Source organism: Ursus maritimus, unplaced genomic scaffold, assembly GCF_017311325.1.
Source record: "Ursus maritimus isolate PB19 unplaced genomic scaffold, ASM1731132v1 scaffold_9, whole genome shotgun sequence".
NCBI lineage: Eukaryota > Metazoa > Chordata > Mammalia > Carnivora > Ursidae > Ursus > Ursus maritimus.
The window spans coordinates 34,857,500-34,871,697 of record NW_024427107.1 but is presented as its reverse complement, the minus strand read 5'-3'; the positions used below and the strand labels follow the sequence as shown (position 1 = coordinate 34,871,697).

Genomic DNA, 14,198 nt, shown 5'->3' with positions numbered 1-14,198 from the left:
AATTCTCCTAAAATTTTGTTTTGCTATATGAAGGCAACAAAATGAAATTCAAGGTAGACGAGAGGACTTCCCTTTCATTTCTTTCCATTCTTAGATCCTTATCAGGGAATAGTCCCAACTAGCTCAGAAAATTTATTTAAAAACCTGTTTTACTTGGATGGTTGCTGTAATTTAATCTCAGAGAGTAATTAAAAAAAAAATACTTCTCACAACTCTTATCTAGTTACCCATTTCTAAATATGAATCAAAAATAGGTCTGTGAGAAACAACTGGCAACAGAAAGCAGGACACAGCATGAGGCTAGTTATGTGACAATAATTCCTTGCTTTTTGAGGATTCTAAGAAAGAACTGAGGCATTAGGCCAGGGTGAGTATTAGGACAATAATTCCAGAGTTAGTGGAAACATTGGATGAAAACTCAGTGATTCCTATTCTCTCTGAATGTTTAATTTGACATACAAATGAAATATATTCATATGATAAAACATTAAGGCACTCAGTAATGTTTGCTGAAAACATTTAGGAAATGAAAGTGAAAAATGCGGAATTCATTACTTTATAATTATACATCCATAAGTCACTGTATGTTTACAAAGTACTTCCCAATCCTAGTCTTCACTTTAGAGCAAAAGAAATAGAACTGAATTAGCATTAGCCATAATGACTCTCAGCTGAACAGCACTTTACAACTTTCCCATGTATTATTTCATTGTTGGATGTTAAATGCCTTGTACTACACCACTCCAAAGCATGCCGAAAGCAGCACTCACTCCCTCCATAAGCAGAGTGCGATGAGCTCATCAGGCCATTCTGCCACTTCGTCAGTCCCGGCATCATTATCTAGAGAAACATGGTAAAAGAACAAGTCCGAGTGTAGCTATTTATGGGATACTGCTGAGGAGTATAATTATGGAGTCTCAAATAATTTACCATAACAAGATTTTAGAATGTTTAATTTCCCAGCTTTCATCAGTTAGAGAATTCCTACTAAAAATTCCAAATTATAATTTTAGAACACAAAATAAGATGGACAAATCAGATCCAATAAGCTTCTGTTCACATTTTATTCAAGAAACTCTAATTCTCCTGAATTCCAGTTTGTCCAATTTACAGAGGCAGGCTGTTCCTTCCTTTCTAAATGTTTCAAATTATCTCATTTTCTTAAGTAATGTGAGGTTGTTTTAAACTAGTTTTATGTGTCCTAAAAATATGATTAGGTAGAAGGGTTGTGAAGCAATATGTTGTCAACAGATAAAACTCATTATCATTATATACTGATCAGCTTGAAATAAACATGAAGCCCAAGTGACACACTCTGTTTAATTACAACAGCAACAAGAACAAATCAGTGGGTTGGATATGAAAAATGAGTTTTAATTACAGAGTTTGGGTTTATTATTTCCAGGTACTTTCAAGTATTTCTTTATTTATCACAAGTGAGATATTGTTGCACAACATTACAGTTGGGAAAACTGAGGCTCAGAACATCTAAGAAAAACAGTACTGGACAGGGTAGCACCTAATAGCATAGTCTTTAGTCTCAATCCAGTATGATTTTAGTACCAGAGTTTCTACCAACTTAAGCAAGTTATTCAAACTTGCCAAGCTTCATTTCCTCATCTATATATTGGGAATAATAAAAATACCTACACCTCATACAGTTGTGAGAATTCAAAAAGAATATGAATATAAGGTTCTTAGCACGTGCCTGAACATGGTAAGTATCCAATAAATGTTAAGATATATGCTATTAATAATTTATACTGTATCCAGAGATACTGTCCAAGAAGTGGCAGATCTGATTTGATGCTCGTTCTGAGTCCAGAAACTTTGCTCTTAGCCATTACAATATACTGCCTTCCACGGTCTGTAAATTAGAGCATTCTAAATGTATCACATGATTTTCTAGTCCTGAAATATTGTGATATTGGGGCACAAAGATGTTTGTTAATCCCTCATTTTAGTTACTCTATCCAAATGTGTATTGCCACTATCAGATCACAGAGATCACTAATTATATAATGAATTTAGTCTTTACAAGAAAGTTAAGTGGTCATTCCTTGCTTAGAATCGATTATCTAACCTTAAAAATTTGTGCTAAAATGAGGAACAGATCTGTGCAGCTCAGGGTACTTTATTTATAATAATGCAAATTTGAAATAAAAAAAAAAAGGTTCCTTGTTTGAATTCTATAAATAGAATAGGCATCATCTCAACTACACATATGGCTCAAAATTGGCTCTGCCCACAATGGACTTTTTTTTTTTTTAACTTTGAACCACAAGGCATATACAATTAGTAGGTTAAATTTTCTTTGCTATATTGATGAAAGGAATTAGGTGAATCCTAGCAGGGAACTAACTGGGTTTGAAAAGCCAAAAATAATCCAAATACCTCGGTTAAACTGACTTAAATGAAACTATCTTGATTTTGAGTTATCATTTTGCATTGTCCCTTTCAAGAGTGCAATTTTATGTGGAAGTACAGAACATCGATGGGAAGATTAAGTAAAGGTTCTGAGTATCTGTGACCGTATCCTTAATTACGGCTTCACATAGAGAAGTTGGTTCAGCTCACAGCATATTATTTGACAATGGCTGAGCTTTATTTCTGGAAAGGGGAGCTCCAAAAACTGTTTATATTTGGAAAAAATGAGATTTCTTCCACTGGACAGTTCTTATTTATATATAATTGTGACATACTCTATTTTTTCACTGGTGACTATTTCTCATATTCATTCACCCATGAGATGTTCATCGTCAAGGATAGATCTTGAGAGTGTTCAGCAAGCAACATTCCTGGTAAGATAACTGTTTAGTATGTACAAACATGTGCATTTAAATTTACCTTTAATATACCGATGTTTCAATATGAAACTTAATAGACACATATTAATCATTTACTGAAAAAAGAAAATCCACATTCTAAAGCTAACCAAGTATCTATCACATTTGAAAAATCTACTATATTAAGAGGAGACACATGATTATCTGCTAATATAAATTGGTCTTGATCATGCAGTACCTCAAAAAATTGGCTGCCATTTCAATTATGGATAACACAATCAGGAAATAGAGTAATTTCTTCAAGTGTTCTCTTTCACAAATTTTTAGGCTTTATATCAGTTGTGGTTTTCCTTTGAGATTGCCATTTATTGGTCTTTGTTATCCTTTAGAAAATGGAAGAAAAGTAAATCTCTCCTTTGAAGACTGATTTACAAAGATGGGAAAGAATACGGGAAAAGCTGTTTCCAGTTTTCATTTACAGTATAATGTCTCTGTGTGAAGGGAAACCAGTATCCAATTATATGTGGAAAAGGAGCTTTTTAACAAAGAAATAAAAAAGGCGATGAGTTTGAGAGTCATCAAGTTTATCTTTCTTTCTCAAAATAGGACAAAAGTTAAAATATTTCAAAAAATATAGTAGGGGGCTTTCATTCCTTGTCACCTAATTGCTATCTCACAGCCACCCCATCATGTCAAATAACCTGGGATGAAGTAGAACCAGAAATCCTTCAACCACAATCTGGCCCAGTGAGAGCACTTTATCTACATCTCTGTCATTAATGATTTATAGGGATCACCTGCTCCCATTCTGGGCCATGCTAATAAGTACATTGGGAAATCAGACTTTCCATTGCCCATTGGATGTCTGGCCATCAGATAAAGATACATAAATGAAAGCCAGTGTGGCACAGCAGCAAGCACATGTTGACCATCATCCAGAAGAAGATGACTATTTCTGGAATGCTAATGGAAACAATAAAAAAGGGTTGATTTTGTGCCTCAACCTAGTCTCCTATGGTTCCTGGCTACACACTCTTCATTTGTGATGTGAGCTATGCTTCTGACTCTGAAAGATGAGTTTCCACAAAGTATTGTGACCAGATTCCTAGTCTATGACATGATTTTCCCAAAATTGATGAGTGCATTGGAATTTGCCCTCAGTAAGGCTAATAGGAATATACTATAGACTTTAATGATTTTATAACACCATCTTATGTAGAAGGAAAGAAGAATTCCGGTGTTCTGAAGGCATACTTTAGGAATAAAAAGGCCTAGTTTGTAATGGGTTTTATCCAGTTGACTTCCTTTGAGATTGCAGTGATATCACTGATTCTAATTTTAGCTATGTCAATTGAAACCCTTGTATTCTTGTGAAGATAAACAAAATAATTTATGCTTCAAGGAGAACCAAGGATAACATGTACTTTGAAAAGACAAGTTCTATCTGTTTATCCTCAGGATGAAACTACAGACTTAAAATAGTTCCCATATTACAGGGGTAAAAATCTGCATGTGGCATATCCACAACTTTATGTTAACTGGCTGATACCAGGATAGAGATTGACAGGATAGTGTAGAGGAATGCTTTACCCAATTAGGAAAAAAAAAAAAAAAAAAAGGGTGGCCATGACAAGCTCTTAAGACAAGTAGCTTTAAGATCACAGTGAATACGTAATTAGCAGCAGGATATCTCTACAGATTAAATGTTGTTTCCTGCCTTCATTTTCATATCAGTTGGATCTGACATCCTAGTATATAAGACAACCTTGCATAAAGCTGAGATTATAAATGACTCCTAAGGATACATAACAGTGTGCTTCTAGAGCAACAGAACTCTAATGTCTTCCTGTTGCCTTATTGACCTATTGGGCCAATGTACAGAAACAATATTAGGAATCTGTAGATATTCCACTATGGCGGTCTTGTNCTTTTTTTTTTTTTTTTTTTTTTTTTTTAAAGATTTTATTTATTTATTTATGTGACAGACAGACAGCCAGCGAGAGAGGGAACACAGCAGGGGAGAGGGAGAGGAAGAAGCAGGCTCCCAGCCAAGGAGCCCGATGTGGGACTCGAACCCGGAATGCCGGGATCACGCCCTGAGCCGAAGGCAGACGCCCAACGACTGCGCTACCCAGGCGCCCCTCGTTTTTAAAACTGTTTTATTGCCAAGATTCTAAAAGTATATGTGCTATTTAATATTTGTGTCCATTTGTATGTGGATTTAATATTAGATTAAATATTAAATATTTAATATTAGCTTAACTGTCATAGCTTGATCCCAATACGGTTTTAGAGATCAATGGATACAAGAAATAATGATACATAATCAACAAGTGATTTTATAACAATGCAAGAAATATACTGTGTAAAGACATCTCAAATTCCATATGTGAGGAGGAAAAAAGTGGGTCTGAGGAGTAAACAGATTAATATATATAGAGATACAATATAGTAGATATTCATGCATACATATATACATCTGTGTGCATAGATTCACATGCATATGTATTTATATATATGAATATATAGTCGATTCTCATTACTTGTGATAGTTATGTTGCATAAAATCACCAAAAACATTGAATTAGTGACTACTAAATCATTGAACCTAAGGGAAATGGAAAGTGAGTTTCCTATGAGCTTTTGGTCACATTTTTTTAAGTGATCAATATATAATCTTATTTTATGTGTGTATCTGTTTAAAGACCCATTATTGAATACACACTGGTGACTGACACTGAAATCGTGGCCAACAACATTATAACCCATGTCTGAACAAACCTTATCTCACTCACTATTTTCTCCATAAGGCACATCAAAGCCATCCTACACATAGGAATACTAGACAGCACTTTAACTCTACATTTGGGGGCATCTTAAATAGCAAAATCATCAATAAAAAGCACAAAATGCAAAAAACATACCTGTGAAAAAGTCACCTGCTTACGGTATAAAAGCTGAAGCAAGAAGACAGTGTCACTTTGACCTTAGCTGGTAATGTATGCCTTGGGCAACTTGAATTTTTCACTGTTCTGTGAATGTCCAGGAAGAACTAAAAAAGCACCAGAAGTATTGGTGTTATGAGTGGGGTATAAATAAATTTTAATGCATAAGTAAATTCAAAAATACAGAATATATGGATAATCAGAATCAACTATATATAGTATATATATACACTGTGTATTTCTTTTTTAATTTCTATTTGCATAGGAACTGTTTTTTTTATGTGTATGTATTATTAATATTTCAGTATATCACTATCTTGGTGGAGTCTTAAGGATACATAAGAAAGTACAAGTGAACATATAGTTCATGCTGTGCTCGTACATTTTCTAGTCAATTCATGTTACTAATGCTGTAATATATAAATGGCCCACTGTATGATGGTCCTGTTGATACTCTTTGGTCATAAAGATCTCAACTTCAAAACTGTTGCAAAATATTCCATATTGACATGGGCATGTGATAAAGGCAGAGTTAGAGGGTTTTTGTGGTAAAGTCGTGATCATCCTTATGAACATATTTGTTCCACTTTTTTTTTTAAAAGAATTTATTTATTAATTTGATTCAGGGTCTGTTTGGCCCGTGTCGTGGTCCCGGGGTCTGGGATTGAGCCCTGCATCTGGCTCCCAGTAGGGAGCCTGGATCTTCCTCTCCCTTTGCCTGCCACTTCCCCTGTTTGTGCTCTCTCTCTGTCAGGTGAATAAATAAAATCTTAAAAAAAATTTATTTATTCATTTGAGAGGTGGGGGTAGGGACAGAATGAGCAGGGGAGAGCAGCAGAGGGAGAGGGACAAGCAGACTTCCTTCTGAGCAGGAAGCCTGATACAGGACTAGATCCTAGGATCCTGGGATCATGACCTGAGCTGAAAACAGATGCTTAACTAACCTAGCCACACAGGCGACCCATTTGTTCAACTTTTAACAAAAGAATAATACTATGCTGGGGCACCTGGGTTACTCAATTGGCTAAGCATCTGACTCTTGATTTCACCTAGGTCTTGATCTCAAGGTCGTGAGTTCAAGCCCCGGATTGGGCTCCATGCAGGGGGAAAAAAAAAAAGAATGATACTATGCTGTGATATGCTGTGATTCATGAGATTAAACAAGAATGCATGTTTTCTATTTTCAGGGAATGTACAAACTATAAAAGTGAAAAGTTCAGATTAATAATAGTACTCTTTAATTAATTAAATTTTCTCAATATCAGTATTAAGTTGGGCTTACATTATTTTATTCATTCATATTCAATAAGTTTCAATTAACAATATTTGCAATATCTAGTTAAGGGTGGTCAGTTAGGACAGGGAGAGGGCCCAAATAGGGATCCAAAATATGACCATGGTTTTATATGCATTGTAATAGAATAAACTGAGATAACCAGTTATAAACAGCAATAATACCAATCAGTGTATTTTCTTAAAACATTTATTTTATTTGAAAGAGAGTGAGTTAGAGAGCACAAGCTGGGGGAGACGCAGAGGGAGAGAGAGAAGCAGGCTCCCTGCCAATTCGGGGCTCAATCCCTAGACCCTGATATCATGACCTGAGCCAAAGGCACATACTTAACTGACTAAGCAACCCAGGTGTCCCATCAATTAGTGTATTTTAAATAAGAAACCACAGACTGAAGGTTTCTTGGGTTTTTTAACTCACATTCTATCTAATTCATGAGAGGTGGTATAGTAATGAGATGTATTTCTTGGTCACTGTCATCAAACTCTATATAATCAGATGATACTTTTTTTAATGGAGTTGACTTTTTTTTTCTGAACTGAAGGCAGATGCTTAACCAACTGAGCCACCCAGGCGCCTCTATGGAGTTGACTTTTAAGCAGAATCATGGAAGATGCAAAAGAAGTAGTTCTTGTGATAAGGAACTTCTTAAGTATGCTGAGACAAGGTGAATGGATGAAAAAAACAGAAGGAATTAGAGAAGGAAGCCATTATGGGGCTTCCCAAGGCCTGTGCCTGCATTGTCAGTGAGGCTGTGAATCACTGGGTCTAAGTTCAGTGGTCAATTTTAAGCAGGCCATGGAAATACAAAATCTCTCCAGGAATTTTCTCCCCAATAGTATGCTCTTTGATTTTAGACCATCCCTGAAAAAATATAGATTGAAGACCTCCCCCCAGATATAAGATTCATAGGAGGTACTGATATCCCAGGGTTGGAGAAAACCCCAAAAATAATTTCTGGAAGCTGTTATTTATAAGCCCTTAAGTACCTGACTAGGTCTCTAAGATCTATATTTCTGAAATTTGAAAGAACTGGTTTTCCTACGGTTTCAGAAAACCTGTTATATGGGCTTAGGGATTATCTTTTAAAACCTTCCCATAGTTACCGAGATCAATGACCACCAGCATAGATAGTAAAGTTAAGAAGAAAGAATTGAGCTGCATTGATGATATAAACTCATGAGCTATTGTGGAGAAATATGTGCGCATCTGTCATATTTGAGTGCAGGAATGAGGGCCAGTTATAAAGTTCTAAGTTTTCAGATCTAACACTGATACAAAGAACACTAAGAAGAACTTAGGGAAGGGGCGCCTGGGTGGCTTGGTCGGTTAAGCATCTGCCTTCTGCTCAGGTCACGGTATCAGGGTCCTGGGATGGAGCCCTGCATCAGGCTTCCTGCTCAGCAGGGAGCCTGCTTCCCCTGCTGGTCCTTTCTGTCGAATAAATAAATAAAATCTTAAAAAAATAATAAAGAATTTAGGGAAGACTGTTTTTTTTTTTTTTTTAAATTTCCCTGGTAAATTCAACATCTTTTTGTAATGAATTCAACTGTACATTTATTTTTGGGATATTTTAATGAGTCTTTTGGGATTTTATGTATCTGATCATAAGCAGAATATATTAATAACTGATTTTATATATCTATAGGAAAAAGGGAAAAGCCTCAGTTAAGACAGCTTTAAAAAAATAAGTTTGATTTGGGTTCCTGGATGGTTCGTGGGCTAAGCCTCCAACTCTTGGTTTCAGCTCAGGTCATGATCCTGAGCTCCAGCCCTACCTTGGGCTCTGCACTCAGCAGGGAGTCTGCTTGGATTCTCTCCCTCTCCTTTTGTCCCTCCCCCTGCTCTCTTGTTCTCTGCCTAAAATAAACAAATCTGAAACATACTAAGTTTGATTTAGACATTCTCTATTATATACAAAGTTTTTACATAATAGAGACTTTTTATTTGAATATATATGTTTGTTCCTTGAAGTCTGTGAGGTGGATCACTTTGGCAAGTGAGCAAGTGATCTAACCATTTTAATCCCTTTGCAAAGTTTTCTGTTACTATCCTCTGTGATAGCAGATAGAATAGGGTATAGAAGACGCATTGCCTCCAATTCTCCCATGTTGTATAGAATGTCTTACTTATTCAGGACAACGTGAAATAAATGTACACTATAACCACATGCAAAATCATATTAAATTTTGCACATGACATTTGCAATATGGAAAGCTAGATGCAATAACTATTTTTCAAATAATACTTCAAAAATTTTTTGACAACACTTTTTTAAAAGGAGAAAGTTTAAAGCAAAAAATTTACCCTGCCACTCTGTGTCACTGTAATACATTCACTGTTTTATTGCTTCAATATTATCTTTAAGACCTTCTTTGCCCAAATTCACATATAATTTTAAATATTACCTCATATTTCCATAGTCTTCACAACTTTCCTATTTTAATGGCTGAAAACTATTATATTAAGTTGACAGAGATTTTCTTACATGATTAATCTTCTGTTGCCAGATAGTTTGTTTTCCTCCTTCCTTGCCCCATCCCTGGCATTACAAAAGAAAAAAAAAAAAGAAAAAAATTAAAACTTGTAGTTTATACCTCTGTAAGCCTTTTTTTTTTCTTTTGAATACTTTCCTTACGATGGATGTCTTGGAATTAAGTTACTGGTCAGCAATTTTATTTTGGTTGTTTCTTGCCATGTCTCCCTAGGGAGAAATCACATACTTAGCGTTCAAATGTATTTGTTCATATGTAGGTTTTCCAGACTATTTTAGATCACAGTACGCCATATGTTTAAATGGAAATATTAACAATAGGTCCTAGTAGCTGTCATTTCTCAACACAGAGATTTAACTCATTTGATAAATTAGTATATTTAAAAGAGTACATCAGATAAATTAGGGCAACACTCCCTACCCTCCATACCAAGCATACAGGAAAGAGTATGCTTTGAAATCAGACAAACCTGCATTCAAATCCAGATGTTTCTACCTACTTGGTTACTTTCCTCTTCCTCACTGGGAAAAGAAAGGATAAAACGTATCTCCTATGGTCACTATTAGAATAAAATAAAATGAGGAAAAAATTACTGAGGTCAGTGCTTAACGGAGCAGGGGATTAATAAATCTAAGACCTTTGTATTCTTTCTAGAGATGATGAAAAGTGATCTGGGGTCTATCTTAAATTCAGTATTAGTTGATTTCTGGAATTACAAAGTGTTTGGTTGTCCCATAGTTTAGGGATAGCAAGCACATTCAAATGGGAAGAATGGCATTGCTTTGACTGTCTAAAGATTACCAATTCCTGATTTACTTTCGTAGCAAAAATGAGACAATGTGGGCGGTTATGAACTAATGGGTGCAGGTGTGAGTTTGATGATATTGCTTCTTTATATCCGGCCCTTATTTAGGCTTTTGTGTACTTGTGTATGTCTAAGCCTCTATAAAACTATGTTCATTTTCTGGATAAAAGACCAAAATTATTTTACTGGTCAAATTAAAGAAAAGGAGAGCTCCAAGTATTTGCAGTCAAACATAACATGTTTGACAAAAGAAGTCAGAAATATTTGCCAGTTTGAATAGTATGCTGGACAGTACTAAGTGGTAGATTATTTGCGTGTAGAAAAACACAGACTGACCCCTATGTAAGGCCACAGTTTATACAGAACTTGCATGATTTGCCTGTGAAGAGAACACATTCATTTCTCTGGTACCTGAAGGCAGAGAGGCAAGCTTGTGAAGAAAGAGAAAACTAGTGAAGACAAAGGATATGAGACATCAAACAAATGCAAACATTTGTCCTTAGTCGTATATAGTTTTTGCTATTCTCAAAATAAATAGTATTGTTAGTAAATAGTCTCTCCTGGAGGGATCACTGGCATCCCCTCACCAGACAATTTCCTGAAGGTTTTAAGGAAAGTCAAAGCTTTACAGTGTCATGGGGAGTTGAAGAAACCATTTATTCTGGTCTTGCATGACAATCATTTGAAAATGATTTTCATTAATTCAATAGGGAGTTCTATGCACATTCTAAAGATGTCCAGCTGTATTCTGCTGATAGTCACAAAGACAACTGTCAGAAATTCTAAGTGTTGAACTTTGCTTTACCATGGCACTGCATTTGTAACTTGTCTCATTTCTCCCTTGTTGCTTTTGTATTTCTTGCCATATAACTTTATTAAGAATTTTTAAAAAGAGAGAAAAATCCCATAAACTTCAAGTAACATTTCATCAAAGATTAAAAGAGGAAACCACCAAACAAACAGAAGCAGCCCAATATTCAGTCACATCAAGAGTCTCTACTATGAAACCCATGGATTTGACAGAAGGCTTTGTTGAGCTGCCCAGATTTTTTCATTTGTGTAAGGCAAAGCTGGCAGTTAGATGCCTTGTTATACATTTTGTTCAGGCAAAGTATGCTTAATTTACATACACCTGACTTTTCATTCAAACAACTGGGATAAGCCAAAATATCTCAGAACAACTGAAAGGATGCAAAGAAACAAAAATTACACGGATATAACTCAAAAATTTTATTTATCAACTGCAGATATTTCTTTTATTTTTAATTTTTTAATTGAACTTCCTGGAATCTCTAATCACTTCAACTGGACAAGAATAAGAAAAGGATGTTTATTTCTACCGTAATCTAAATAGAAATCTTGGAATTCTTAAATAACAGTTAAGTCAATTTCTCCCTACAGATAAGTTAGTCCGAAAGAGTACCCAGATTTTGGAGGTAGATGCAGTCACTTATTTGAGGCATCGTTTAGCTTCCTCTTTTGATGCCCTTCCACTATCAATGTGACTAAACTAGGAAGAGCATATCTGAGGCGCACAGTGAAAAAAAGTTGAAAACAATTCATACATCATTTCTAGTTGAAATATAATTATGACCCATAAAGAAAAGTATGTTTCAGTGAAAGTAATAAACGATTCAAATACTTAAATCATGTCCCCTCATCATGAAGAATGTTCCACTAGATACCGCTTGACCAGATCTCTTAAGACCAATCAGTTCCACCATGGCTGGCACCATTAAGGGGTACAGCTGCCCAAGCCAGAATATGTACGTTCAGGACCTCATCCGCCGCTACCAACCCACTCAAACTGAGAGAGCTTTTCCTTGGGCGCTGTTTGTTTCCTAACCGCATCCTGATGGAGCCTTAAATTAACAATTTTTTTTCAAATTCTTCCTCAGTCTACTGATGCATAACAGGCTCCCTGAGAGCACTTTGGGAGTCTGCATTATTTTAGAGCACTTAAACGTTTTAAAGTACTCTTTAGTTTGCAAAATCACTAATTTATTGTATCATGTTAATGAACTGTCCCAAAGCAGCTTTCCAAAGAGGAAAATGTTTCCAGAGAGTAGTTGATACACTGAACAGAATCTATTTAAAATTTACTCACGTAAGACTTTGAAAACATTAATCAGCTACATGACAGTCTGGGTTTTCATATTTTTAAACCTCTGAGCATCAGGGAAGTAGCCACTATTTAATCATTTCTCAAGAGGCATACTGCTCTAGTGGAAATTGCAAGGACCAGGGAAGGAACACAGGTTTTAAGTTGTACCCAACGCCAATTGATTGGTAATGGCTTCTTAAAGTGCTGGGTAGAAAAGGATTCTGGGATGACATGGAAGCGAGGAGCAAAAAGGTATTGAAATTGATTAGCGATGTCTGTCACGCGCTCAGAAAAGGCCATGGCCGTTTATGTGCCACAGATACACAGCCTGCATGGACTATGGAGATAAAAGCCCTAAATTCCAACCATGGCGTTCTAATTTTAAAGTTCTGGATCTTGTGTAACTAAAGCTTTCAGTTTCAGGTTCCTCGTCAGTAAAGGGAAGGATATACTTGTAGCTGTTTTATTCTCAAAAGCAGTGGAGAACAAGTGGAAAAAAAACAACACAAACCTTACTTTTAAAGTAGTGTTCACTTGTTTTTTGTTTTGAGAAGTTCTTTAAAGTACAACCAAAAAAACCTTTTTGTCCCATTATGAAACAAAATTATTTTTAATAATTAGGCACACAGAGCAGTGCCCAAGCTCATTTCGAGCCTCCTTACCATGCAGTAAGGCCAGCAGCGCTGGTCTGGAACGTCTCGGAGACGAACATGGTGGGCCACACCGTTGTCCTTTCCCAGCAGCGCCAGAAGAGAATCTCGAGAGAGCTGGGGATGCCCAGCGCGCATGCTCCCAAGCCCAGACGTAGAGCGTCCAGGAGCACGAGCCGCTGGAAACGCGGAGTCTGTCTGGGGGTCTCTAGGGCCCCGTGGGCGGCGACTTCCCCGGGGAAAAGGAGCAGAGTGAAGAGCAGCAAGGCAGGTAAAAGGACGGGTCCTGTGGACGGTAACTAGGAGTCCAGCCTTGAAAGGAAGTATTTTCGGACTGTGACTTGTGCTTCTAGAGAATGAAATGCCGGCTTGGATTTGTGGGGTGAGTGTCCCTCCTGTAGAGCCATATGAGGATTTAACTACTTCCTTTTTTATTGTGGTTAAAGAAAAAATTTCGTTGCAACCTCCTGTAAACTCATATTTTCCAAGTTATAAAATGGAGTGTACAGAAGGCTGCCACCCAGTGAGCTAGGTACAGACACGAAACGCTTTGGTTCCCATTCTTTTGCTTTAGAGATATGTGCTGACATATTTAGGTGTGAAATAATATGTCTGGAATTTGCTTCAGAATATTGGAGATATAAATGAAATATGAATGGCCGTTAAGTGATGACTGTTGAAGCTGCATGGTAGTTCTCATGACTCGGTATCTCTGTACTTGTTAGAAATTTTTCGTAGTAAAACTTAAATAAAAAACCACCTTAGGCACAAAAAATTCTTTTAAAATATTTTAAGGCCACAAAATCTGAAAACTGCACAGATGAACATATATTTTATTATAATACTCCTATTATTTCAATTAGACCAAGAACTTAATTTAGTTACCATTAGATTTATGAAGTGTGGAAAGCTTTTAAGATCATTTGATTAAATGTAAATGCATCCTTTTTATTATTTGCTACTTATATATAATGCCTTAAATATACTGGTAAACACATGCATAGAATACTATAAGTTATGAAAGAGCAAATATTTCCTCAGATATCCAAATTGTTTTACATCACACTGAGTAATAACTTTTATGTTTTCATTTTTAAGTGATGTTTTCATTATTATAACACA

General features: G+C 36.0%; 1 protein-coding gene across 1 annotated transcript in view; it reads right to left on the bottom strand.

The window, feature by feature from the left end:
- Positions 1-425: 425 nt before the first annotated feature.
- Positions 426-14,198, bottom strand: part of LOC103661468 — an 82,132-nt gene continuing 68,359 nt past the window's right edge. Inside the window, exons 3-6 of the mRNA XM_040625591.1 lie at positions 13,089-13,550; positions 9,511-9,564; positions 5,711-5,838; positions 426-840 (exon numbers count right to left, since the gene is read on the bottom strand). Of these exons, the coding sequence (XP_040481525.1) occupies positions 5,722-5,838; positions 9,511-9,564; positions 13,089-13,550 (633 nt within the window). The 3' untranslated portion in view covers positions 426-840; positions 5,711-5,721. The remainder of the gene's footprint in view (positions 841-5,710; positions 5,839-9,510; positions 9,565-13,088; positions 13,551-14,198) is intronic.